General features: G+C 38.6%; 1 protein-coding gene across 4 annotated transcripts in view; it reads right to left on the reverse strand.

Annotated features, from left to right (window-relative positions):
• Window positions 1–1,261: 1,261 nt before the first annotated feature.
• The window catches only part of SYT1 (synaptotagmin 1), a 588,991-nt gene continuing 562,603 nt past the window's right edge, over window positions 1,262–27,649 (reverse strand). For all 4 annotated transcript variants that reach the window (XM_021710395.1, XM_008053907.2, XM_008053906.2 and 1 more), the window contains 2 exons: window positions 10,146–10,279; window positions 1,262–4,354 (listed from right to left, as the gene is read on the reverse strand). In XM_021710395.1, the coding sequence (XP_021566070.1) occupies window positions 4,148–4,354; window positions 10,146–10,279 (341 nt within the window). In that variant the 3' untranslated portion in view covers window positions 1,262–4,147. The remainder of the gene's footprint in view (window positions 4,355–10,145; window positions 10,280–27,649) is intronic.

The following is a 27,649-nucleotide window of genomic DNA, read 5'->3' on the forward strand; positions in this document are numbered from 1 at the left end:
TTTTATTGAGATGTGCTCTTGGAAACAACAGCTGCAAAGGAGTGCAGAAAACCTGCTGGGCAGAGAGAGATATGGAGCTGAGTGTGGTTGCAAAAGCAGTCTCAACTAACTCCAAGGCCATGAAACTGAGATAGCACTGCAGAAGGATCCCTTGGGTGCCTCAAAGCTGAAGGGGGATCATATGTCCACTACAACTAGCTAGCAAAAGTCCTCAGGGGTTCAAGGCTCTTACTTTTAAGTACATATTGTGGGAAAAAAAAAAAGAATCTCAGGACCACAACCTCACTATGCCAAAGGGAGAGTTAAGCTTTGTAACTGAGTCACCACAGAAATCTGCCTTCCTTTTGTTCCCAAACAGCTGCAATTTCACATTCTTACCTTATCTTATGTAACATATGGATTTACTGAGCATGACACAACGCATAACTGACTTTCTTCGACTACTTTCTTTTCACGTGTAAAATGTAGATTCACTGAGGGCTAGTCAGAGCCTCATAAGAATGGAATCACTTGCCTCAGTGCCTACATTTCCTCCTTTTTTTTTCTTCCCCGCCTGCTTGATCTTATCTCTTTAAATATTGAAGTTCCCAAAACCCTTTTCGGAAAAGGCATAGGTCACAGATCTACTATGACTTGTGTTTCTTTTTCCCGGGTTCGTTCTCAACTTTGGCAAAATTAAGATCAGATTGAGATCTGCTTCGGTTGCTGTTTGGTTTACAACATCATAGTGCATATTGTATTTACATGTCAATCTCAGACAGTGTGCTCCAACACCCAGTAAAAACATGGGCACAGTAGGCATCTGATAAATGCTTAATTGAATGGAGGAAAGGTGTTTACTTATTTTTCCTGGCAGTTGCAGTAGGCATGGAATTTAATGTGTCACGCTGTCCTTCGAAAACAGGGTTAAAACAATCTTGTTCTCAGTCCCATCCTGGAGAAAGCTTTGTGACTTAGGCTCTGGAGTGAAAACCCTGGAGTGCACATATTGGGCACAGCTGGAAAGCCTCAGAGTATGACAGACAAACTGAACATAGACAGGAACAGAGAAATGCATATTGAGAATGACGCTGTGCAGGAACACTGGTCGGTAATGGCCAAATACCCTAGGGGCAGCATTTCCCCGCAGCCACCCATAGATGTGATTCAGAAGCTGGCATCCAGTGGAAGCTTTTGTTTAGCTGCTGTGCTTCCAGTGAAAGTCACTGGGCTGATGAGCTACCATCAGTCAGGCAAGGAAAAGAGTTGCAAGGCGGCAACATCAACAGGAAATAAAACATTTTTATTGAATATTCGTGTAATATGTTGTCATTTTTAACAACAATCAGAAAACTACTGTGGAATTCACTACACAAAGTGAAACAAAATTTAAACCACCTCATCAAAAATGAAGGTAAAATACAGCTAAAGTAGTTGGCTCGCGGGCCACGAGCCATATGGCAGAAGAAAACACCCCAACATTTCTACAAGATACAGAGAAAACCCACACATAGAAACACTCAAGCAGGCAGTAAATATACACAAAGGCAACTAGGATCTTTCTAGAGCATCAGATTCTAATACTTTACACAGCTTTGTCAGAAAGGTACATGTGGCTTATCTGAGGATGAATCTTGGTCATAATGCAGGTTCGGTCACTGACTTGTGAAAGATGGCATAGTACCAGCTAATTCTATGGTGACAATCCCATGTCTGGCAGTGTTGCAAGGAAATGCATTAGTAGTACTTTAATGCAAGAAGTAATGTACCTTCGGCAGCTTGAACCTGCTTGTTTTAAAGTGTTGTTTTGTTGTGAACAACTTAAAGCTGAATACAGTGAAATTAAAAGTCAGTTTCTGGTATTTAAAGGATTTTTGAAAGTCAGTCAACTTCCTCTCTTTGGTAGGGTTTGGTTGTTTAAATTGAAGAGTCTTGTTTGAATTTTCTTTTTCAACCGATATTTAATCTCACATTATGACTTGTGTATTTCCTATTATCTTTGTTTTTAAGAAGTATGGACCATCAACAGAAGACAGAGATATTATTCTCCTTTTGTCCTTTGTGTCCGCCCCAGTCCTAAAGAGTTTGCTAGGACTGGGCTGAAAGGTAAAAGGGCTTGCCTCTTCTTTGATGAAGATAGAATAATGACAGGAATTCTAGTTTTACTGGGAAACAGCCAACCCCATATTTGAAGCCTATCATCAGCCCTTTTTGAATTCTCTTGAGTTTTTAGGAAAACATGGCATGAGATCCTAAAGTCTGAACATGAGATCAATGCTTCGTTTTCCTCCATTTTGTTTTGGAATTTGTGAAGATAAGAATTTTCACTTCAGAGCATCAGTACTTTCTGTGGCCTAGAAATTAAAATGGGTCACAGATGTGAATGGGAGGAAAGTAGCTGCAGATGAGATAATAGGCTGCCCTCCACGAAGTGGTTGTCTACCATAGTGGGGAAAAATATGGAATATTGCACAGTGTTTGACAAAATGCTGTGTGTTCCACCCCGTTCTGTATATCTTTCTTGTCCTATGCATAGCTTTTCAGTTCTGAATTGGTCCTTTGTAATGAGAACTGTTTGTGCTACACACACCTTGGGCAGTGCAGTAGAAGGGAATGGCAGTATTGTTACAATATCACTACGGAATAAATTGAGTGCTATCCACTGAGGAAACTACGTGTCTAAGCACACAGGCAGTCACAGTGTTACACAGAGCAGTCCTGTAAGACTCTTATGGAATGACTAGTAGCTTCATAATAGTGCCATTTACTACATAATAACATTGAAAACATTTAAAAACTCCTCCTAAATCAAGCATCTAGTATACATAAGAGGTTGCTTCAGTTTTCTAGAACTTGTTCTTGGTTTTATTTCACCTTTTTAAAGGACAAATTAAAACTTATTTAAGTAAAAAGAGCATATAAAAAGATCACTAGCTGTCTCTTTTGGCTTAATTGAAGTGCATTCAGAACTATGGCTAATTTTTTTTCATCTCTTGATGGGATTACAATACTGTCTGTTTACCACAAAGTAATTTTGTATAATAAACACAGATTGCTGTGTTAAAAATATTCTGCATTCCTTCTAATCTGGTTTTGTATAATAAAATATTTTGTTACAAAGTCTAATGTGCAAACCTTTTGGAGTTATTATAGGAGTGAAATCTGGAACAGAATTCACAGGATGCACATTTTGTATAAAGGTGACAATGGAGAGCTACTTTTTTCTTTTTAAATAGTCAGGCAATATTTCATAAATGTTGACTTCTCCACTCAGCTTCTTCTCCCCCCCATCCTCAAACAAATGCATGCACACACACATACCCACACACACACCACACACACACACATATACACACACACACACACACACGGAACACCGTGTTTTGACTCTATATGCAGTTAATATGAAATCATTGACTCCTGTTCAGTTGCTTCCTCCAATGTAAGAGTGAAGCCATGATATTAGCTTTGTAAATATGTTCAGACATGGTATTCTGCTTTGTAGTTTTGCTTCCTTGAGGTCAGCCTGGATGCTGCTGCTCAGATCATTCTATTTTGCCTGTGAAGGAATTCATAGGTGAATTGGATTCACCCACCAAATATGTGGTGTAAGCATATCTTGGTACTCAGATAATTTAATAGAAAGCTCAGGTTTAAGTTGTCCTTTAAGATGTCAGTTTAACTGTACTAGTGCCTTACAACTTGATATTTTTTCTGGAATGCAGACGATGCTATACTTACCATATAATATATTATCAGCTCTCCTATATCTCAGTCAATTTACATAGTTTAAAATAGAACATCTTATTAAAAACATCTAGATATACACAGATTAGGAAACACTTACAACATACAAATACACAAACTAGAAATAAATCTTTAGCATACTGGTATATACAACCGTGTGATACAATAAATAATTTCAGTCATGCTCTATCTACACATCATATTGCTTAAAAGAAGAGTAGATCTGGAGGGCAGGGGTGTGATGAAGGGTTTAAGGGCTCTCTACATTTAAATCTGTGCAAATTAAAATGGGATTTGAAGTACCACTGTGTGTGAGGAATGCACGGCTGGAAAAAATGAAAGGACCCATATTACTGAGGTATTTACAGATACTGGCTAAAGAGCACTATGTGGGCAAATGCAGAAAGACTTCTTCTCTCCTTTACTTCTTGACGGCAAGCATGGCATCAACTTCCTCCTCTACCTGTAGGGTGTGCCACTGGGCAATGGGTCGCCTGGGGTTTGCCAGCATGTCTGACCAGTGTCGCAGCTCCGCACCAGTGCTGTTGTAGCCCACAAAGACCTTGCCGATGGCATCATTCTTGCCAATCTTGTCATAGTCCAAAACAGTTACCACCACTTGCACTTTCTGAAAGAGAACACGAAATAAGTATTAATCTGCTAGCTCTAGGGATAAAGCCCTATTACTAAGCTTCCTTGAGATCTAAAGAACTGGAAATAAGAAGAATCAATCTCCAACCACCAGGATGAGGATGAAAGTGACTTGAGTATCAGTTCAATCTTTATTTTCCCAATACTGTATCATCATTGTTACCATCATCATCTTGATACACAAATGCTCATTTTTTAAATATATTTTTAATATATTTTTATTATATATTTTGTACTCTTTCACATGAACTCAATTATTATATTATATATTTTTTTATTATATATTTTGTACTCTTTCACATGAACTCAATTATTCCTCACAACAGATACTGTTAATATTGCCATTATGCAGATAAGAATGCTTGAAGCTCAGAGATGTTATATAACCTACCTGAGGGTTTCTAAGGAATGAATCATTTGTCTTCCGTAGCCTGTGTTGTAAACCATCGTGCCATGCAGCCTATGTCAATTTGTAGTAACCTCTAAGTCCATTTGTTTCAATGGTCTCATTCGTGAAAGTCCTGGCATTGATGTTCAGGCTATTCTTTTTTTGGGTTACATTTCCCAAAGCAACCATGTGTGATAATCTCATTTCATGGGGGAAGGGCAGCATTTTACAAGAAAATTAATATAGAATTTCAACTAATCATATGATGATTAGAGGATAAGAGGTGACAATATAGTGAAAATCCTTTTTTCTTATCCGTACATTTCCTCAATAAATGTTTATTGAATAACTACTATGTATCTGGCACTGACATCAAATAGAAATAACTGTCACATAGGATTTACTTCAGTGATTCTGACACAGAGAACTGCTAATGTCTGTCCATATTGTCACAGCCCCTAAAGAAGAGCATAGCAAGGGTTCAAGTGTTCCTGCACATTCCTGAGCACTTCAATGAGAGTCCCCCTATCTCCTATGCATTGCCAATAAGTAGCTTCAGGGGATCCTTGACTTCCCCATAGACTATGCCCAATCAACTGAAAGATGCAAATCACCATTTACCTCCATTTTCTGAGTGGTTATAAGTTTGAATACTATAGTATCAGTGTAATCGTAAGCCTTGTGATTTGTATAACTTTGTATCAATGTAATAATAAGTTTTGTGATTTGTATAACTTTTGCATAATGCATGATATCTTGGGCCTTGTAAACTCCTTTTACTCTATGGCAAGCTTGATTAACACTTGGCCCTACTGATAAAAGCCATGAGGTACCTCTGATACCTGGCACTAGGAAGTCTGGACTGAAAATATCACTATTGATAAATGCAGCTGAATCTCAAGTTCTATACAATGCTCTGCTGGTCATATGGCTAATGTATAGGTGCTAACAACTCTGGAGTTACAAAAGTGAACTGTAAAACCCTGGACGGGGAGCAGAACCATTTAGAAAGAACTCAAGTCCAACTCTGCTCCCCAGATTAGAATTCAGAAATAAACTTCATTCTACCAGTTCTCTGCCCCTTGATTTATTGGTATCAAGGGTGAGTAGCCGAGCATTACTTGGATCACAACAATTCCATGAGATTTTTTTAGATTTATTTAATAACTTACTTTTTTGAACTGATCAAACTAATGAAAGCAAACCTATATCATTATGGTATGAAAGATATACTTTTCAAAAGCACATTTCAGTTCTGCTGCCTATGCAATGAATTTGCTTAGAATATGTGATGGCTTTAACCTAGTAACTGAGTGCAAAGATAAAAGAAAAACTTAAAGAAGTAAAGTGGAATACATAACATTTGATGACCAGAGTTAAATGTAGCACAAAAGGTAATTATGAAAGCTAGGGCCAGATGAAGATCCAGCTGAGTTATGGCCTTTTAGTGGAGTTTGCACACTGAAAGCTAAATTATTATACCAACGTACTGAGAGATGTTGATATACGGCTTCACGATCACTTCTGAAAGTAGAATTTAGAATGTGAAATGCAACACACTGGCCATAAAAGAGGTAATCTTCCCTTGTGCAGTCTTGGACTGATTCCCATTGTTAAGGGATTTAACTACTTACTGGATGGTATTTGGAACCAAGAAGTGGGTTGCCTTGATTCTTAGAACTTGCCCCAAGCAAAAATCACCAGGATACAATTATATCACAAAGAATGGGGTGGGGGACTTTATGCACAAACGTGACAGGTGTTTTCAGAGTTTGACTATTCCGTTTAGGAATGCAGTGATCAGTAGCACTGGAGACAGAAATATCCTTGTGAAGGCTTTGGATTAGTTTTTCCAGCTGCTTATGTAGTTTATTTCTATGTTTATTATTTTTTTTTTGTGGTGGGGTAACATTTTCAGGTGCTTTTGGAAATTAGCACATTTTTCTTCTTTCATAATATATTTCACAGGTATAGAAAAAGATAGAAGGAAAGGAAGATCATCTTATCGCTTCAGAATGAGGGAGACCTAAACCCCTATTTTAGCATGACAAACACTGAATTATTTTCTCCAGGAGAATGCAAAGGCTAAGAAAATAGCCTTGGAGGGGGATTGAGGGGGAAAAAAGAAAAGGTACAAATTGACTCAAGGAGCAAAGAAAGGATCCAGTCAAAAGAGTGCTCATTATTTCCATATGTAATATACTCCATATCGGACTCAAGTTCTCTCTGTCCTGACAAAATGTTATCTCCTCAAAAATGCTGCCCCACAAGCCCAGCATATGTATTGTTTTTTAATGAGTGTCACTTTCGATATATTTGCATTTTCTGCAATTTGTAGTTGAAAAGGATATTTATTTTGCAATAGGTTTTTTTTCTCTCAATGCCTTGCTTTGTATTGTTTTGAGGAATTAATAAGTAAAATGCCAAGAGGTGTTAGCTCCATGGGAATAAGGTCTTAGAACTCAAAATAAATATCACAAAATAAATTGTTGGAGAAAATTGATGTCTGAGGGGTTTGCAACTGGGTCCAAAGCAGCAGTTTCACTGGTTCAAGATAATGAATGAACTTTTTAGGACAGAAAGCCAATGCCTTCTGAAATGTCGTTTACTTATATCACAACTGTTGAAAGTAAATAAGTATGTATAATTTGCCACCCTGGGAAAATGTATATGAGGAAGGTTATATTAAAAATACGAACCAATATGGGAATGGGAGAGTTATTGTTTATTTTGGGTCATTTAAAATTGCCCTATTCCATATAGCAGCTATTAGCCACATCTAGCAGTTTCAATGTCAGTTTAAATAAATTAAAATTAATGTCTCTTGACCACATTAGTGACTGAGGTACTCATTAGCTACCTGGATTGCACCACATGGATGCTAAATCATTTCCATCATCATAGAAGTCTACTGGACAGCACTGACTTACAGATTGATTTAATCTTATTGTTAGATACATTTTCTTTCTTTCCTTCTCCTTCTTCCCTCCCTCCCTCCTCCTCCCCCACTTTTTCTCTTTCTTTCTGACAGGGTCTCACTCTTGCCCAGGCTGGAGTGCAGTGGCACCATGATAGCTCACCACAGCCTTGAACTCCTAGGCTCAAGTGATCCTCCCACCTCGGCCTCTTGAGTAGCTGGAACTACAGGCCTGCATTATCATGCTCAGCTAACATTTTCAAATAAAAAGTTAATTTTAAAAACAGAGGACATTAGCATTGTGAAGAAGAAGAATGATGGGAACTATTTACTGTATGTTTCTATGTGCTAGGCACTGTTTCAAGTGCTTTTATATGCATAATCTCACTTTGACACCATTTCTGTTATCACTCCTATTTTATATGTGAGGAAATTTTAAGCCTGGGTTTCTTTATATGTAAAGTTGGGGATAATAATGGTACCCCTCTTATAAAGTTATTCTGAGGATTAAATAAGACTGTGCATGTTAGGTGGTTAACTTGGACCTAGGCACACAACAAATATAACATAGCTATTATATTGACTTTCTTCATGGAATAGAAGTTTGATTCATTCATGATACCATACTGTCTTTTAATAATAGATTAAAAGTAAATGAAGGTGTGATCGGGTGTGTTCAGAGTGGTATGGCATTATTCACAGTAGCTAAGCTGTGGAATCAACCTCGGTGTCCAACAACAGATGAATGGATGAAGAAAATGTGGTGTATATACACCATGCAATACTATTCAGTCATAAAAAAGAATGAAATCCTGTCACAGCAATGGATGGAACAGCTTAATAAGTGAAATAAGCCAGGAACAGAAAGTTAAATGCCGCATGCTCTCATTCATCTGTGGAAGCTACAAAATAGTTCATCTCATAGAAATCTAAAGTAGGACAAAGGATATGAAAGACTGAAAAGGGTAGGGGACAGGGAGGGATAGAGAGAGACTTGTTTAAAGATACAAACGTGCAGCTAGATAGGAGGAACAAGTTCTAGTGCTCTATACCACTGTAGGATGACTATAGTTAAAAATAGCATATAATTTCAAATATCAAGGAGGATATTAAATGTTCCCAACACAAAGAAATGATAAATGTTTGAGATGATGGATATGCTCATTACCCTTATCTGATCATTATGTGTTATATGCATCGAAACATCACTATGTATCCCAAATTATTATTTGGCAATTTAAAAAATTTTTAAAATGAAGAATATTTGCTGACATGTTATTCTGGACCTTTAGAATGTCCTATATTATAGGTTTGATGTCTATTTTTCATTTCTCCTTCAAGTTATGGGCACACTTTTATGTCACTGAAAAATACAGGCCCACATCTATTAGTAAAATCTAAAAATAGTATTCCTCCATGCACTTTGACTCTCTGATGCCCATTAAAGATTAGCAGGAAATAGCCCATAATTATAGAATGTGAACTTTGGATTCTGATAGTCTAATGATGGAGATAGAGTGAAAAATTTAAATATTTTTAAAAAATCCCTAAATAATACGATCACATGCTATTAAGTAGGTATCTTATTCTGAATATATTAACCATAAGAACTTTTAGTAGAACACTTCATATCATAATTATTGCCTAACAAATTACAGCTCCTCTTTTACAAAAATATCCATCAATTCCAACTCAGATGTAGCCTAATTTTTCTATTGTTAACCACCTTTTTTTTTTGAGTTGGAGTCTCACTCTGTCGCCCAGACTGGAGTGCAGTGGCCGCTCCCGGCCACCGCAGCCTCGACCTGCTGGGCTCCGGTGATCCTTCCGCCTCAGCCTTCCGAGTAGCCGGAATTACAGGCATGCGATACCATGCCCGGCTGATTTTTTGATTTATTGTAGAGATGAGGTCTTGCTGCCCAGGTGGGTCTCGAACCCGCGGGCTCAGGCAATCCACTCACCTCAGCCTCCCAAAGGCACGGGATTACAGGCTGAGCTACCGAACCTGGTGTTAACCACCTTTTAATAAGGATTCCCCATGCTGTATATTTAGTATCATCCAAAAATGTTTCTCTTATCTCCATTTTTGGCTCTAAAAATCTAATAAGGAGACTTACTTATTATGGCCTGGCAGTAAATAGTGAAAGCTCATTTTCTCTTGACTTTTAAACTTTGTAGATACACTTTTTGAGTTAGCAGAGTTATTCTGTTGATTTTCTTTTTCCAACTTTATTTCTGCTCAATAGAGTCCTAGCTGTTTTTGGTTGATGAATCAGCACATCCTGTGCTGCATATTTTATCATAGCCCTCTTGATGTAGCTCAAGCATCAAATGTGCGTGGGAATAAGAATGGCAGTTCTAATGAAGGCATGTGCACTGATAATTTACAAGGTCTTTGTGTATAATTTATGTGGTCTGTAGGAATGAAATTGAATGGGAAGACAAAATTATGTTTGACATTACCTGGATTTGCTCAAAAGGTACTTCAAAGCTGAATGACTCATTATAGTAGGGGTTAAGTGTGTTCTTTTTAATTGTTGTCTTTTTCTTCTTCAGCCTCTTGCCATTCTGCATCAGATGAATCTTCACATAAGGATCTGAAAAACAGAAACAACTTTAGGCGATCAGAGCCACAGATTTTATATCATGATTTAGCTTATGAAAGGATCAAGTATTTCCAACTGGTAAATAATTATATAGCATGTATTTTGTATTTTTTAAAACATTAAACATTTTTTATTGAAATATTTTAAGTAACCTATGGGGCATGTTTACCGCCATGATATTTCAATATTTACAGTTGGATTTAGGAGATGAAACTACTGGTGTGCTGTTAAACCAGCTCTTGGGGGTGTGGGGAGACTTGGCATGTAACATTTGCTGATGTCCGTGGTATAAATACCTTAACCAAGGCCAATTCTGAGCCATTAAGAGTTTAGCAATTGGCTTGTGACATCCCTGAGCATTTAGCAATTGGCTCTTGTGAGGTGGCAAAGGGCTTGCCTGCAGCATACCACTGCATGGGAATAAAACTCCTAGAGAGAGGACAAAGGGGCCATTTCATTCATTCTGTATTCATTTACTCAACCAGTATTAGCTGAGTGCCTGTGATGTGATAGGCGCTACTGGGCCCTAGGAACATAGTGAACACAACAGACCATCCCTGTCTTCACAAAGGAGCTTCAGACTGTGGGGAAAATAGACTATAAGCTTGTAAAGAAACAAAAGACATGAAACTACAGGCTGAAGAGAGTGCTCTGGAAGAAAAAAGCAGCATAGAGTTATGATAGAGCGTATTAGGGATGGCAGGATGAGTGGTATGGTAGGAATGAAATTGTTAGACTGCTTCAGGAGGGCCTCTGTGAAGGTTACGTTGAAGCTGAGATGTGAAGCTTGAAGGATGAGAAGAGGCCAGCTGTGTGTGGGGGAAAGAGGGGTACCTTAATATGCTTAGGGAGAGAAGTACTTCAGGTGTTTAAGGAAAAGATAAGAGACCAGTACATACAGAAGTAAGAGAAAACGACCAGGAAGATCCCCAGAGCTGTTTCCCTAAGGTCTCATTAGGCAAAGGTTAAGTAATTAGTCATGGGATGAGTAAGACAATTCCCACTTAACAGCTGCCATTACTAATGGGTGAATGACATGCCTTCAGGTCACTAGAAACCAGTGCTCAGAATTGAAAGGAAAATCTATCTACTGTTTTGCTTAAACATTTTTCCATTTCATATGTTCATTAGCAGGAAAAAAATATCAGAAAGCAATGATGAACAAAAGGAAAAAATTGAAGTCCATGATTTTACTCTCCTAAAATAACCACTATTAAGCCTTTCAAATTTTTTCTTCTCTCTTTTGGAACATGTAGAGCTGGGAGAAACTTTGCAGATAATCTAGGCTAATGCTCATATATTTTTAGAAGAGAAAACTGCAGATGAAAAAAGGGTATTTTTATCTCCTTCTCTCTGTCCCCAGTAGATTATAAGTCCTAAGGGACAGACACTTTGTCTGTCACATTCACTATTTGAATTTGCTATAACAGTGCCTGGAGCATATTCAGTTTTTGTCGAGTGAATAAGTGAAACTTATTTAGGGTCTCATAATCTGGATCTTCTTCCTGTCTTCTTCCCACTGCCCCTAAAGCCCACATTACTTGGATATGTGTTGTTTGGAAATTTTTAAAATGCTGCATCCAGTCAAGGGAATTGTAATGAAGATTTCCATCAAAATTAATAACATTTAAAAAAACCAGGCCTAGAGATGAGAAACCAGCTCCATCAACTAAATCGTTGGCTGTTTGAAAAAAGAAAACGCTGTGTATAATTGTAAATGGAGGCAAAAAAGGGAGTCTTTCACTGATAATCCATCTTGCTGTTCACAGCTAATGTTGCTTTTTCGTTCAGACCTTGCTTGTTTTATGAAATTCCCAGCTCCCCCATCCAACACCTTGCACTTTTACAGAGATAGTCCAGCCTCCAGTTTCTCCTTGGCAGGTAGCTCCTTCCAGCTGGTATAAGTGTCCACTGCATATTCAAATGACAGGTTCCCTCTTGTTATTCGGTTCTCAGCTCAAAAATTGCTTTCCCGGCAGGACTTTCCTGATCACCTTTTCTAAACGACCTCATTCTCCTCAAGGCATTAATCAGATCATGTCAGAGCTCTTAGCAAAATCTGAAATTACCTTGTTGAGTTTTTAATTTGCTGACTCCAGTGGCAGATGTGCAAGAATTTCTCTTATCATTTACTGTGTTAAATGAATCAATACATAGTCATAACACTTCTCTTGAGAAAACTCAGGCCGAAGTTTCAACACATGGACACAGAAGGCATACATGGCATGTACAGGTATTTAGTCAGTGCCAAGGAGAAACTGCCAATTCTGACAACAATTCAGATATATTCTACAATTTCATGATACATAAAAGAGAGAAGAGAGGGTTGAAAGCAGGGTAGCTCTGGAGCTGCTATAAATGGACAATCTCAGTCTTTGCCTTTGCAGATTGACCCTGATACAGGTACCAAAGCAACTTAACTTTGCAGGTAAAATTCCCGTTTTTATCATGACCAGAGCTGGAAGTTACTTAGAGCACTTATTTTTTTATCAGCTTTTGTGCCTGGCTAAGTCTTGAGTGTCTAAGCTTGATATGGTATGTACCCAAGATGGGTACATTTGAGTATCTTCTTGGCCCAGCAATCTGTAGTCTTAGATTGCTTCTCCCTTTCCTTCAGTCTTCTTCATTTTCATCTGCTCCTTGATTGGCTTGATTTTCTAAGTGTCTTCTAGTTCTTTCATTGCATTGAAGTCTTGTCCTGAACTCTGGTCCTTTTGAAGATGTCCCTAATCTCTTGCTTAGCTCATTATCAACTTTTTCTGGGGTCTAGACTTTGCTCCTGTCTCTCCTACTTACTGGCTGAGTCCTCCAAGCTGAAATATACCCATCCAACTATGAGTCACACCTGTGCTTTAAGGACACATACTTTTTAAAAAAAAAGTAAATATCACTTCTTCTACAAAATAGGCCTCTGGATAATTCAGTTTGTTCTGTTTTAGGAGCTGTTCTGCTAAGCAAATCCTTGCCAGTGAGAGTTTCTTGGTGGCTTAGAAGTCCTGGTGACTGCATAATAAGGCACAATTTTATGGAAATACTAAAATAAGCTGTAATGAGACTCACTAAGGTTGCTCTTGCTTTCTTTTCCTGAGTACAGCTACTGGACATCATGCCTGGCATTTAAACACCCATTAGGTTTTTGGAAGCATGTAAATAGCATGGGAAATATGCAAGCTACAAAATCAGGCCACTGTCCTCAGGCGCTCTGTCTCTCTGTAGATGTCTCGATTCATTCTGTTCCCCCCAACAAGCACTCATAGAAATCTTCATCATCTAAATACCAACAACCCTTCTTCAACACCATTTAGATGATCCCTGTTGCCATTGAAATGGGTGCAAGACTTGAGACACAATTTCTTTTATTTGTTTAATTTATTTAAAAAAAATTAGCATCAGCCAGGCTTGGTGACTCAGCCTGTAATCCTGCGCATTGGGAGGCTGAGGTGAGTAGATTGCCTGAGCCTGTGGGTTTGAGACCCGCCTGGGCAACTTGGCGAGACCTCATCTCTATAATAAATCAAAAAATCAGCCGGGCATTGTAGCGCATGCCTACTCGGAAGGCTGAGGCAGAAGGATCACTGGAGCCCAGCAGATCGAGGCTGCGGTGGCCAGAAGCGTGCCGCTGCACTCCGGTCTGGGCGACAGAGTGAGACTCCAACTCAAAAAAAAAAAAAAAATTAGCATCTTTTTAAAACAATAGCAGAAAGGAAATATTGGATGTCCATCTAGTTTCTAATAATGTAGGTCTGTGACTTTTCCCTTCTGGAAATGATGAAATGAGATCAGAAGGAACGTCCTTCATTCCTGGTAATGCCCTGCAGGTACTAGGAGTGCAGATGCAGAGCTGTATTTTGGATAGTGTTCAGGCCTTTCATTTGGTTTTGTTGTCGACGTGGCACTGCTCTCCTTCACCCACTGTCAGGCTTTCTTTTTTGTCTGAAATCAACCTAGTTGACCCTTATCTCCTCTCTGTCATAATGGCTGTTATGATTTGGAGGTTTTTTAGGACACTGTAATAAAATTACCCTCAAACTTGTATATGTTTTCAAGCCTTTTTAATATGCCAAATTGGATTTTTTGTTCCTAAAAGTCACAATTATAGATGGCAAAATGACTGCTTTCCCCCAAAATGTCCACATCTTAGTCCTTAGAACCTGTGAATATGTTACCCTAAAAGGAACTGTGTCGATGTGAGAAGATCAGCCTAGTTACTATCCAGGAAAGCCTAATCTAGTCCTTAAAAATGGAGAAACTAGCCAGCTCAGTGGCTTAGCCTGTAATCCCGTGCCTTTGGGAGGCTGAGGTGAGTGGATTGCCTGAGCCCGCGGGTTCGAGACCCGCCTGGGCAGCGAGACCTCACCTCTACAATAAATCAAAAAATCAGCCAGGCGTGGTAGCGCATGCCTGTAATTCCGGCTACTCGGAGGACTGAGGTGGAAGGATCGCCGGAGCCCAGCAGGTCGAGGCTGTGGTGGCCGGGAGCGGTCACTGCACTCCAGTCTGGGCGACAGAGTGAGACTCCAACTCAAAAAAAAAAAAAAAATGGAGAAACTTTGGTCAGAAATGGAGGTGATAAGGGAAGAAGGGACAGAGACAAGCTGCATTGCTGACTTTGAAGATGGAGTAAGGGCCCACAAGGCAAGGAATGTGGGTGGCTCTAGAAGCTGGAAAAGAGAAGGACATAGATTCTCACCCGGAACCTTCATAAGGGAATGCTGCCCTGCTGACCTTGATTTTGGTCCAGTAAGACCTGTGTCAGGCTTCCTTACTTTTTGATCATTTATAAAATTAATTAATTAAAAATTTAACAAATAAAGATGATATACACTGGGGGTATGAACAAAATGCATGAACATTTTAAGAGATGTTGTCTATGTATTATTTTTCAAAGTTGAAATGAATTATGGTAGCAATGTGCAGTATGATGTTCACTCAAAAGAAGGCATTAATCAAATGAATGCTAATCACCATGCCACAGGCAGGACAGTCAAAGAAAACGGCAGAAGCGTGGTGTTGATCCAGGAGCGCAAAACTATTTTGAAGTGGTATTTGAAATTCGAGAATGTAGTAGAAGTACAATGGAGATATGAATATGCAACAGAACCGCCAACACATTCAACCACTGTGCACATTTGTGATAAGTTTGAGACATGGTATTATGTGTGATGTGCACAAGGGAAGATCTGGAAGGCCTCACACAACAACAAGTTCTGCGGTAGTTTGCCATAATCAGAATGCTGGATGCCAATGTAACCACTCTGAGCACCTCTTGTAATTGTAGAAGTCAAATGGGACTTGTATTCATCTTTTGTTGTTGGTATATATCGGGTATGACAATCCTAATAGTTTTTCCTTTCTTAAAACATGTATGCTTTTTTGGGCATCTTCTGTATTTATCATGTACAACAAGATGTTTTAACATATATTGTGGTTTGGTTAAATTGAGATAATTACTATATGCATTATTTCACATGTCTTTTGTGGTGAGAAAACTACTCTTTTAGCAGTTTTCATAAATATAATACATTGTTATTAACTATAGTCATCACATTGTGCAATAGATCTCTCGACCTATTATCTGAATGTGTCAGACTTCTAACCTATAGAACTGTAAGATAATAAATGTGTGTTGTTATAAGCTATGAAGTTTGTGGTAATTTGTCACAGCAGCAATAGAAAACTAGTACAACAAACAAAATTGAAGGATTCTATTGTTTATATAGCATGGTTTGAGAATGAGAGTCAAGATCTAAAAATGATCTTTTGGGAAAAAATGATGTTCTTTCCACTCTTCTAAAAAGATTACTCTGTTCTTTAAAGCAAAACTTTCAAAAAGTTTGTCTTTAATTAAAAAAAAAAAAAGAGGAACACAGAACATGCTATCAGAAAATAATACTTGGATACAGATATTTTAGAATCCATGGTGAAATTAGTGAAAATGAATGAAGTGTTAGCTGAGTATAATTTTACAAAGTTTACTTATTATTTATTTATTTATTTATTTTTTGAGTTAGAGTCTCACTCTGTCACCCAGACTGGAGTGCAGTGGCCACTCCTGGCCACTGCAACCTCGACCCACTGGGCGCCGGTGATCCTTCCGTCTCAGCCTTCCAAGTAGCCGGAATTACAGGCACACGCTACCATGCCCGGCTGATTTTTTGATTTATTGTAGAGTTGAGATCTCGCCAAATTGCCCAGGCGGATCTCGAACCCGCGGGCTCAGGCAGTCCACTCACCTCAGCCTCCCAAAGCGTGGGATTACAGGCCGAGCCACCGAGCCCGGCTATTTTACAAAGTTTAAAATAATAATGTTCTTTTATATTTGGAGAATACTTTATATGTTATATCTATCTATCTATATCTATATCTTTATATATATGTTGAAAATAATATCATTGGGCGCAGTGGCTCAAACCTGTAATCCCAGCACTTTGGGAGCTAGTGTAGTGGCTGTGAGCATGCCACTGCATTACAGCTTGGGAAACAGAGTGAGACTCTGACTCAAAAAATAGTAATATCATCTCCTTTAATCCTTACCACCATTCCAGTGACGAAACTTGGCCTCAGAAAGGCTGATTTTTTTCTAAAAACTCAAATCAGTGCTTCTGACTCCAAACCTGCTACTCTTTGTAATATGTTGGAGAGACAGTTTCATGTAGTGTTTACAAGTACAAACTCCAGAGCAGTACTAACTTGGATCTTGGCTCTGCTACCCACTGACTGTGTGGTCTTGAGGAAGTTATTTAACCTCTTTGTGGCATAGCTCCCTCCACTGTAAAGTGGTGAGAATGATAATACCTGGCTCATAAAGTTGTGAAGATTAAACTGAGTTAGCACATAAAAAGTGCTTCAAAGCATACCTGGCACCTGTTAGTATTAATACTGTGATAGTTTTATGAAAGAACTAACATCTCAGTCAGCATCTGTGAATCAGGCTCTCCCTCAACTCACTTTGCTGAATGGATGCCTACCATTAGCAAATTACTTCCCGTTTGCTGCAGAAGTAAGCTAAGCTGTCCCAGTCCCAATTTATTTCTGGGAAGAAGCATACACACTCTATGCAGCTAATTCATTGATGACTAATTTAATTATGTATGAGATAAAAGACAAAGGGAGAATTCCTTTCATTACTGTATGAGGTGGTCTTGAGGCGTGAGATAGGAAACTATTTCAACATCCTGGACAGTTTTCTTCTACTGCTGAAGTCAACAGATCAAATTACATATAGCTGAAAGGTTAAACTCAGAGTTCTGGGTGGAATCTTATTACCAAGGCTCTAGGACAGTTTGAGTCAAAATGAACGTACTAAGCTTCTTTCCAGATTTTGAGGCCAGTTAAAATGGATATACTTGTGCTATTATGCCTGAAGACTGTTGTTGGGGAGACGTAATGTCTATATCTCCTTCCTTACTTTTCCTAACTCCTTTATAGGGTGAGAAAATTTAATAGTCTGGTTTCTTCTTTCTGGTTTCCACTTAGCCATATAATCCCTTCTTTTCCCTTCACTCTGTCCTATTTAGGACAAGGAATGTGTTAAAGCTATTTATTCACAATAGCAAAAACACAGAACCAACCATGCTGCCCATCAAAAGTGGACTGGATAAAAAAAAAATGTGGTACATATACGTGATGGAATATTACACAACCATAAAGAAGGACAAAATTAAGAACTTTGCAGCAACTTGGATGGATTTAAAGTCTATAAGATTCAGTGATCTATTACAGAACTGTGCAGCACATGTTCTCACTCTTAAGTAGACCCTGAACAATTATAATACTTGAAAAAAGGGATGGGCAGTAGTGGAAAACTGCCAGAAGTGGAAGTGGGGTGAGGGCCACACTTCATTAGTAAAGGCACCTGGTCTCAAACTAGGTGAAGTGGGAGCAAAGTGAGACCCAAACTTTACCTGTACAATGACCATTTGTATATCTAATCCTGAATTGTATCCCACATCCTTAAAAACAAACAAACAAACAAACAAACAAGCATGACTTACCAAGTCACCAAGACAGTGGAGACTTGTAACACTGACTACACGATGTGAGAGGGAAAGTGGAAAATCCTCACTATTTTCATGGATTAGGATTAGACCCTGTTTGACTGATTTTATGATTACTTGGCCAGCCACAGGCTAACAGCAACTCTGAAGATGGAAAGGCAATTCCAACTGGGCAGCCCCTTCTGAATAGAATTCATGGGGTGGACAGCTGTGTTCTGGTGCTATTCCATTTTGTTCATTTTGACCATATTCAGGCATTCATTTTGAGTGGAAAACCTCTCACAATAATCTCTCATATTATTTGACAGGAGTTTCCTTTTTGAAGTGTTCTTTCCAACAACCAAGTTCTGGCAGATTTGATCTTGTGCTCTAATATCTAACTAGTGGGGTGAACTATCATCTCCGCATAGTCCTTCGGGCATGGTATTCTACTCCATTCACCTCCATCTGATATATTCTGGATACACTGAATCTGCTGTCTACTTTTGTTCAGGGAGTAAGAAGAGTGATGCCACATATGTGCCCCTATGTCCCCGCTGTTCCAATTGCTGTCTTCCCTTATGACCTAACATGCTGTACAGAAACTTGGTTGGTCTGATGACTTCAACTGTCTGGAGCAAATGGAAAAAAGGAGGTTGAATGTGGGGTCAAAAGACATCCCAGATAATTTTTGATCCTGCCTTAGCTGGTAGTGTCTTGGTACTCTTCCTGCTAAACTCTCCCTTGTTCTTTTTTTTTTCTTTCTGAGTATGAACTGATCCTCCTTTATTTTTTCCTTCCCTTCATCTGCTCCAAGACACTCAAGAATGTATTTTATGAGTTTGTCACATTTGACATTATGTTAACACGTTTAATAGGACTTTTCTCTGCACTCCTTTCATCAGACATTCCACAATGCAACCTTTTGCTTCCATATCATTGCTGCCTCTGTTAAACAAAGTTTCTGATCACAGAATCTGGTACTGGAATACAATGTCTTCACCAACACTGGTGTCACCGGCACAGTTTCAACATGGAGAGCTATATCCCAAAAGTAAACTTGAAAGGAGACTTTGGAACTAAGTACAGAATTAAGGAAGTATTTGTTTGTTTGTTTGTTTTCAATTACAGGGACTCAAAGGGCAAGTTTTGCAGAAACATAAATTCAGTCCATATGCTCTAATATACACAACCACCTTAACTCTTCTCTTTTTCTCCAGACAGAAACCTACTAAGCTTGTTCCCATTCCTTTAAGCCTGTTCTTGTGCCATGATTCCAGCCTTCTGGACCAACCAAAAAGTTAAAAAAAAGTTGGAGGCATCTCTGATTCTTTCTTCTCTACCTACCATGAACAGTTAGCCACCACACCTGCCAATTTATCATGATGCTGTCTCTCTGATTAAGTCTCTCTCTCTAATCCATTGCCACATCTTAAGATCAGAAACCCAATTTCTCTTGCAATTATGTTCTCCATTTCAAAGCATCCTTATATAATTGTTAGTTATATTTGATCATACCATCCTCCCACTAAAAATCTTGGTGGCTTGCACACTAAAAAATTCCAAACTCTACCATGGCATTCGTAGCCCTATCCTAACATATTTGTCTTATCTCCACAAATACTATGCTCTATTCGTGGTAGCTACTTACTATTCCTCACAGAGAATTTTAAATGTCGTGTCTTTGAACTAGTTGTCCTTCAGCCTGAAATGCCCTTTCTTTCTTCACCTTAAACTTGGTTTAAAAGTCACCCCTTCCCTGAAGATTTTACTAATGATTTCCTCAGTCCGACCTTCAGACAAATCTTCCTTTGCCCTGAAGCATTTTCTTTTGAACTGCTGTAATCTATGTATCTGTTTCTTGTTTGGTATTGGAGGACTTCTGTGTAATCTAATAGCTTAAAAACAAGATTCTATGGGAAAATATATTTTGAAGTCAGAACTATTGGCTGCAAGATGAACTTTGGGGAGCCTATTCACCTCTAAAGTCAGAGCTTCCTTTATTACTATTCTATACTCTAATACCTAGAACATGACCAGCCCCTGCTTCCCTCAGGCAGTTCTAATCTCAAATTATTCTAACTTCATAGAAATGTAATTGACAAACAGCTGGCTGTAAGCAATGATCCTTTTGTGTGAGATACAAAGGAACTGCTAAAGCCTTTTTGTATTTATAATGAGAACTAGAAAGCAGCAGTTCAAAGCTAAATAATGCAAGATGGCTGCAGTTTTCATTTTGATAATTTCATATAATTATACTGTCTTTCTTCTTAACTACCACAGTGATGGCGGGCCCTCATGTCCCTGGCCTTTCCATTTCAACCAAAGACTTCTCTTGATAAGAAAAAGTCTCATTTCAGCTGTTTTGTTCAATTTATTCTGAACCAGTACCCAGCTTCTGAGTAACTTCAGGTATTATCCCTTTCATCTTTTTTTCTTTGGATAATATTCAGTAAATTTCAACTTACAGTGCTGGATGAAGAAAGCAATACATGTATCAATTAGGGCTCTGAACTTTAAGTGACTAAAACCTCATTTCAAGTGGTTTAAATTGTAAAGGCAACTTATTGGCTTATACGATGGAAAAGTTCAAAAGTAGGGCTGTGTGGCAGAGATTGTGAATTGTTCCCTAAAACCCATTTTCTCCTCATTTTTTAAGCAATAGAACCCCTGCAGTTTTACCTGGGTACTGGTTCATCCAGCTAGAAGCATGTCTCCCGGACTCTCTTAGGACTCAGTGCAGCCAGATGATGACCTTCTGGCTCTTAAACAGAAGTGGAAGCAACATGTGTAGCCTCCATAGTATACCTGTAGGACAGTGGCTCTCATGGAGGGGATGGGGGGCTGTTTTGCTTCCCAGACATCTGGCAATGTCTGGAGACATTTTTGATTGCCATAACTTGGAGATGGGGATGCTATGAACATCTAGGAGGTAGAGACCAGGGATTCTGCTAAATATCCTACAAGGTACAAGACATCTCCCAACAGAAAAGAAAGATAAGGCCCAAAATGTCAATAGAGCTTAGATTGATAAACCCTGCTTTAAAATAAGCTTCCCTTCACTCCTGTTCTTTTTTTGTTTTGTTTTGTTTTTTGTTACTGAAACATGGCTGTGATGGGAGGGCATTTAGCTTACAGCATGAAGATTATAGGCTATTGAGACAGCAGAACAACAGGAAAGGAAAGGAAGATCCTGGGTCCCTAGCTGACCTCACAGCCCCAAATTTGCCAACCAGTCCTGGTCACCCACCTCCCTATGCTGTAGGAGACCTGAGGGAGAGAAAGAATTTAATAAATCAAATTTCATCTTTTTCTGAACCCTTGTACTTTGGAATCTCTTTGCTACAACAGTTTGGACTGTTTCCTATCTAATACAAATTCAGTAGTATCAGTAAGATCTCAGGTTGGCCCGTGCAATTATTCAAGGCTTTCCTATTGACAGTGCAAATGACTGCACCAGCTACAGGTCTATATACTATTATACTATACCACCCAAGGGAAAAGATAGTGTACATCCACAATTCTCTGGGAAAGTCCCATGTTTATTCTGAGTGTACTAACGTAGATGAAATGCTTACTCTATATTAATCCCATTGAAGGGAATGTGATGAGCTAGGCTGAGTTAAGTATCCATGCTCAAATTAGTTAGGAGGGCCAGGTAGACCTACCTTTGGAATGGGGGTAGGCTCAATTCTAGTCTAAGCACAAGGCTAGGGGTAGAAGAATAGGTGGTTCCTCAAACAGGAACCAGAAGGCTCTAACCTAAAGAAGGGGGGAATGGATGTTGGGAGGCAACCAATCAACGTTTATAGAGCTTTTCAACCCAGAGTCCCTAGAATATCATCTCTGCCTAAACTTGGAAATGTACTTAGACTTCTTTGGAGAGAAACACTTTCTTTCCACATTAGATGAAATTCCTAGGAATGAGCCATCAAGCACTTGTGTAAAGTGGTTCAGTGGTAACAGAGCAGAGTCAAAACATGGTAAATTTAAAATTCAGAGTTTCTTTGCCAACTGTATTTTTTTTCCTGTGCACTTATTTCAGTAGTAAGCCAATCATTTAATAGTATACAAATAATTAAATAGCAACAGGGTTCACAGAGCAAACAATTTCTATTTCTATCACTGGCAGTTTCAACACATTTACTTGAGAGGGTCTTGATAAATAATTTACAAATACTTAGGGAAGACTACATTAAAGAGTTTATGTCTTTATAGTTTAAAATGTCTGTATAGATTAAAATACTTCCTATAATGCTCTAGTAAGGATGCAGCATTAAAAATATATTCTGTGAAAATTTTCTATGTGAGCACACAATTTAAAAATGAATTTACATTCGTTAAATGCAGTGTTTGCTAGAAGAAAACAACATTACATAAGTGACTACCGCAGAGAAAATCAACTCCACTTAATAAGACAGATCATAAAATAGCAAAGGCTGATTTAGTTCATTAATGATGGCAGAGTGCATTGGAGAGATAAAAAACATAAATGCAAAATGCTATTATTATGAATTAAATGGAAAGCATTTTTCTGAGTGGTGGGGGAAACCACCAAATTCTAGCAGTCATTTCTAACATTGCCAAATGGACCATATGTGCCTGCCAGCTTCTTGACTAAAAATGCAGGAACACAAAAACTGGAAACGGAAATTACAACATGGGCAGACTCCACAGGTGGGGTGTGTTTATGGGCAGGTTACATAGTGGGGTGAGGGTTGGCGCTGCATGCTCAGTAGAGGAAGGAGTACCTTATGTTTGCATAATTGGAATCTTTTCTGCTCAGGTTTGAAAATAAATTCTTCATCTATAGTTCAAGCCTACCTCTCCTGTGCTTTGGAAAATCTTTCAGGGCTGACACATGAGAGCATCAGCAGTAATAATTATGTTTGATTCTTTCTGGATGACTACAAAGAGTGTGGTGGAATGACCAAGGATAAACTATTTGTATGAGCTGATTAACAAGAACAAAAACAAGATTCAGGAATGTAAACAAAATTGCAAATGACAGATTTGACTTGACTTTTTTTTCCTGGAAATTTAGGCTTAGCCTCTTATTTATGCCAGATGCAAGGTCACTAGTAAGAATTTCTTTAAAAAAAAAACTAAACAATTCTAATTGATGAAATCGTTAACATTGTTACTTGGTAACATTGCTAAGATTTTTAAGTACATGTAATATGACAAAATTTTGCTACTACTTATTTACAAAGAGACAGTTTCCAGGCAATTCAACATGAATACAGGCTGGGTGAAATGGCTCACGCCTGTAATCCCAGCATTTTGGGAGGCTCAGGTGGGAGGATTGAGCCCAGGAGTTTGAGACCAGCCTAGGCAACATAGCAAGACTTTGTCTCTACAAAAAATAGAAAAATTAGCTAGATGTGTTGGCGCATGTCTATAGTCTCAGTTACTCAGGAGGCTGAGGCAGGAGGATCACTTAAGCCCAGGAGTTCAAAGTTTTGATGAGCCGTGATGGTGCCTCTGAACTCCAGCCGGGTGACAGAGGGAGACTCCAACTCAACAACAAGAACAAAAAACAAAACCCATATGCGTACAACATGAAAATGATGTAAGAATAGAGGGACTCTTCCGTATCATATGACTAAACGAGGTTCATGCCCTTTGTTGGGGTTACGTCAGGCCCATCCAATTCTTAGGTTGGTTTAGTCCATAATTAATTTTACATGAATTCCCTATTCCTTACATACACTTGTTTTAAAATATCTATTATCTTCTAAACATTCTTCCATCTGAGCATTAGGAAGTTTATGGACTGAGATAATTTTAGAATAATTGAAGAAGAGATTTGGAAATACTTCTAGAAAGTCTGGAAGGATCTGTCTCCATTTCCTCATTTTGAATGATTTCTAGAACTTGTCAAGGGTCTGGATATATATCTTAGGGGTGAGGTAATGGCCTTTAAGTTTCCTTAGCTGGAAATGACTCAGTGCCTCTTTTTCTGTTTAAAAAGGAAAATAAATGTATTTTTAAGGGGCGTTTCTTTCCCTTTGCTGGCACCCTTCTTGTCCTTAGTGACTTTGTTGAGCCTGTGGACCTAGAAAGAGGATGAACAATGTACCATTTGCTCCCCCATTAGAAAAAGAGATAAGGTTTTTAAAGATCCTTAATATGGTAGATAACTCCTATTTTCTACCTTTGGTATGAGATTTTGCAGTATTAATAATACATGTCCTATTATTTTTTAAAAATCAAACTTGGAACACCTTGGTTGGCTTCTTACTAAGATTTTAAAAAAATTTGAATGTTAATTTTCCTTATTCTTTGAGAGAGATCTTTTATTTTAGCTCATTGATGACCAAATACAGTTTTCTTATTAATGCTGCAAAACTCTGTTTAAAATTAGCTGGCTCTCTGCACATCAAGAAGACAAATAGCTTTGCAGGCAAGATCAACTTTTACCTTGGTAATCTAGTTTTCTTACAATATTGGAAAGAATATAAAAATAAACTATGGTTTCAATATTATACTGCATATAATACGAAAATGACATGGAGTAATAGAATTCTGTACTCATTTTACTCCTTTTTATGAAGCAAATCTGTGATTAAAGTCAATCACCATACATGAGTATTTCAGATCTCAGTAAAAACAACAATAATGTTATTGTATACATTGATTTCTTTGGAATTCATGTCATGTAAGATGCTTCATCTCTGAGAAGAAACAGTGGGTGTTAGTTAAATTATTTATGTAGACTGGGCTTGGTGGCTCAACTTGTAATCCCAGTGCTTTGGGAGGCTGAGGTGAGTGGATTGCCTTAGCCTGCAGGTTCAAGATCCGCCCGGGCAACTTGGCGAGACCTCATCTCTACAACAACAACAACAACAACAAAAATCAGCTGGACGTGGTAGCACGTGCCTATAATTTTGGCTACTCAGAAGGCTGAGGTGGAAGGATCGCGGAGCCCAGTGGGTCGAGGCTGCGGTGACCGGGAGCGTACCACCGCACTCCAGTCTGGGCGACAGAGTGAGCGACTCCAACTCAAAAAAAAAAAAATTTCTTATATAGAAAATTTGGTTTCTACAAAATGGTTTAGTTCTTTGCTAGACTCTAGAACCATATGCTAAATGGCCACAGAGATGTCCCGGAGGAATAAATGCTAGGAATGGTCTTATTTTCCCCATATGTCCCATTTTCTAGAATTACAGACATTCTACCCGGCTGACCTCTTTTCATCTAGATGACTTTTGGTTTAAGATAACTTGAATAGTGATTTCATTTTTCTTCATATTTTCCCTTAACTCTATGGTACAGGATTCATTCATTCATTCATTCGCTGAGTGCCTATTATGTGCCAGGTATTTATCTTTCAGCCAGTGTCTTGTTTAACTATGAATCCCATGCTTGATACAGAACATGGCACAAGGTAGAGATCTAGGAAATATTTGTCAGATGTCCAAATGAATCAGTGAAGTATAAAAGGGACTAAGAGAGAGTGAGGACATATAGAAAACTACACAATCGGATTTGTCCTTCCATGAATGTTTGTTCGGTTGTGAAGAGAAGACATAGATTCCTGAAAAGTTGAGTTTAAATCAACCCACATTTTTTTTTGTAGTAGGAAAACAAAAGCTGACGACAGTGTGCGTTTTCTTGCTGAGTGACTTGTACAGCAGTAATTGTGAGACGAATTCAGAGCTGGCAGACACGGACACCCTTCACTCAGTTGGAAATGCTTAATTTGAACTTGAGGCTCTACGTGTAGGAAGACAACTCAAGAGAGAACTATCCTTTTGTTAATTCTAAACACCATCATCTTTCATACCTTCTTCTCCCTCCACCTCTACATATACATGTACAATTTCATAAGATATAAATACAGTGCTGTTTGGATAGTGTTGTCCTTTCTTAGAGAGGGAAAGCAGCCATTAGACAGATTATCTTCCTTCAGACTTCTTTTTTTGTTTTTCCCTTGCCTTTTCTAGTCTTTGTGTCCATCATAGGATGCCATTGTTACTCTAATGTGATTTTCATGAATAGGAAATCCATACATTTCAAGATGGTTTAAATGAAATGGAATATTGTGTGACATGTAGAATTTTATAAGCTATAGGTCAGACTTGCTCATTATATTTGCTTAGATTAAGACTACAAATGCAAGTCCATATGCCATATAAATAAAGTTATATGTTCAATATACAAGCTGTTAAGATGATGTATTTTTTATTCCTATATCTTAAAAGAATATGTTCATAATGATGAGGGAATCCAACTTTACATTTAGAATTTGCTCTTTCGAGGTGACTGGGGGTCCTGCAATGGAACCTGGGAATGTGGACAGAGTGTGTTCCTGCCTGGCATGGCCCCCCTCCTCTTCTCACCCTGGGCTCCAGTGTGCACTGTAAGAAGTTTTACATGCACATGTGGGGATAACCCAGCCTGTGCGTACAACTGCATTCACCCCTGCTCCCTAGCTGCCTTCAGATATGGGATTCACGCCTGCCTTCAGGAGGCCGTACTTTGGGAGAAGACCCTTAAAGACTTTGCGAATCATCGTGGGATCATTATATTTGTTTGTTTATTATTTTAGGTTATATTTAAGATTAGGTATACAAGTGTCATCGTACAGATAAAGTTTGGGCTTCCCTTTGGTTCCCACTTCTCTTGGTTTGAGATTAGGTACCCTTATTGGTGTTGTATTCCCACCCCTCCCCTGGCAGTATCCTGCTACTGTCAATCTCTTTCTTATAGTATGATGGTAACTGATCTGGTCCACTTATGAATGAGAACAAGTGGTAATCAGTTCTTTGATTCTGTGATAGATCACTAGCTATTATAGACTCTAAATCCACATGGGATCATTTTGGCAGGCAACTTTGAAGTCTCAGGCACCCATAGCATGCATGGTCTACAATGTAGAGTTGGGTGTGGCCTCCAGGTGAGAATATTCAGTTGTACTTGTGACCTCTTTATCCCATGTGAGGGTAAGCTGGAGAAAGACCAGACAGGGCCCTCTAAAACTCTGGCTTCCAGGGCAGGGTTCATAAGGCCTGTACTGTACATTTTTTCCAGATTGTGAAAAGCTATCACCAGGCACTGGTCCAACCATTCTCTACAGGGTATCTATTTATTCTTATGACCACCTTGAGAAGTAGGTATTAAGACTTCTGTTTTACAGATGAGGATCTTAGACTAAGTTTCTAGTCCATGGTCACACAGTTAACATTTGTTATCACAGAAGTCCTGTGACTTTGAGCATTCATCATAATTCAACATTCATAAACATTATCAATTTTAGACTGTATACACTGTATAAGAAAGGATGATTAAATCATGGCATAACTCCTATGTTGTTTTCAATCCAGTAATTCTACTCTAAGTTAAACGCCTGCATGTCTGAACTAGACTAGTAGACCTGAGT

This window comes from Carlito syrichta, unplaced genomic scaffold (genome assembly GCF_000164805.1).
Source record: "Carlito syrichta isolate Samal-C Ts95f unplaced genomic scaffold, Tarsius_syrichta-2.0.1 Scaffold288851, whole genome shotgun sequence".
Classification (NCBI taxonomy): domain Eukaryota; kingdom Metazoa; phylum Chordata; class Mammalia; order Primates; family Tarsiidae; genus Carlito; species Carlito syrichta.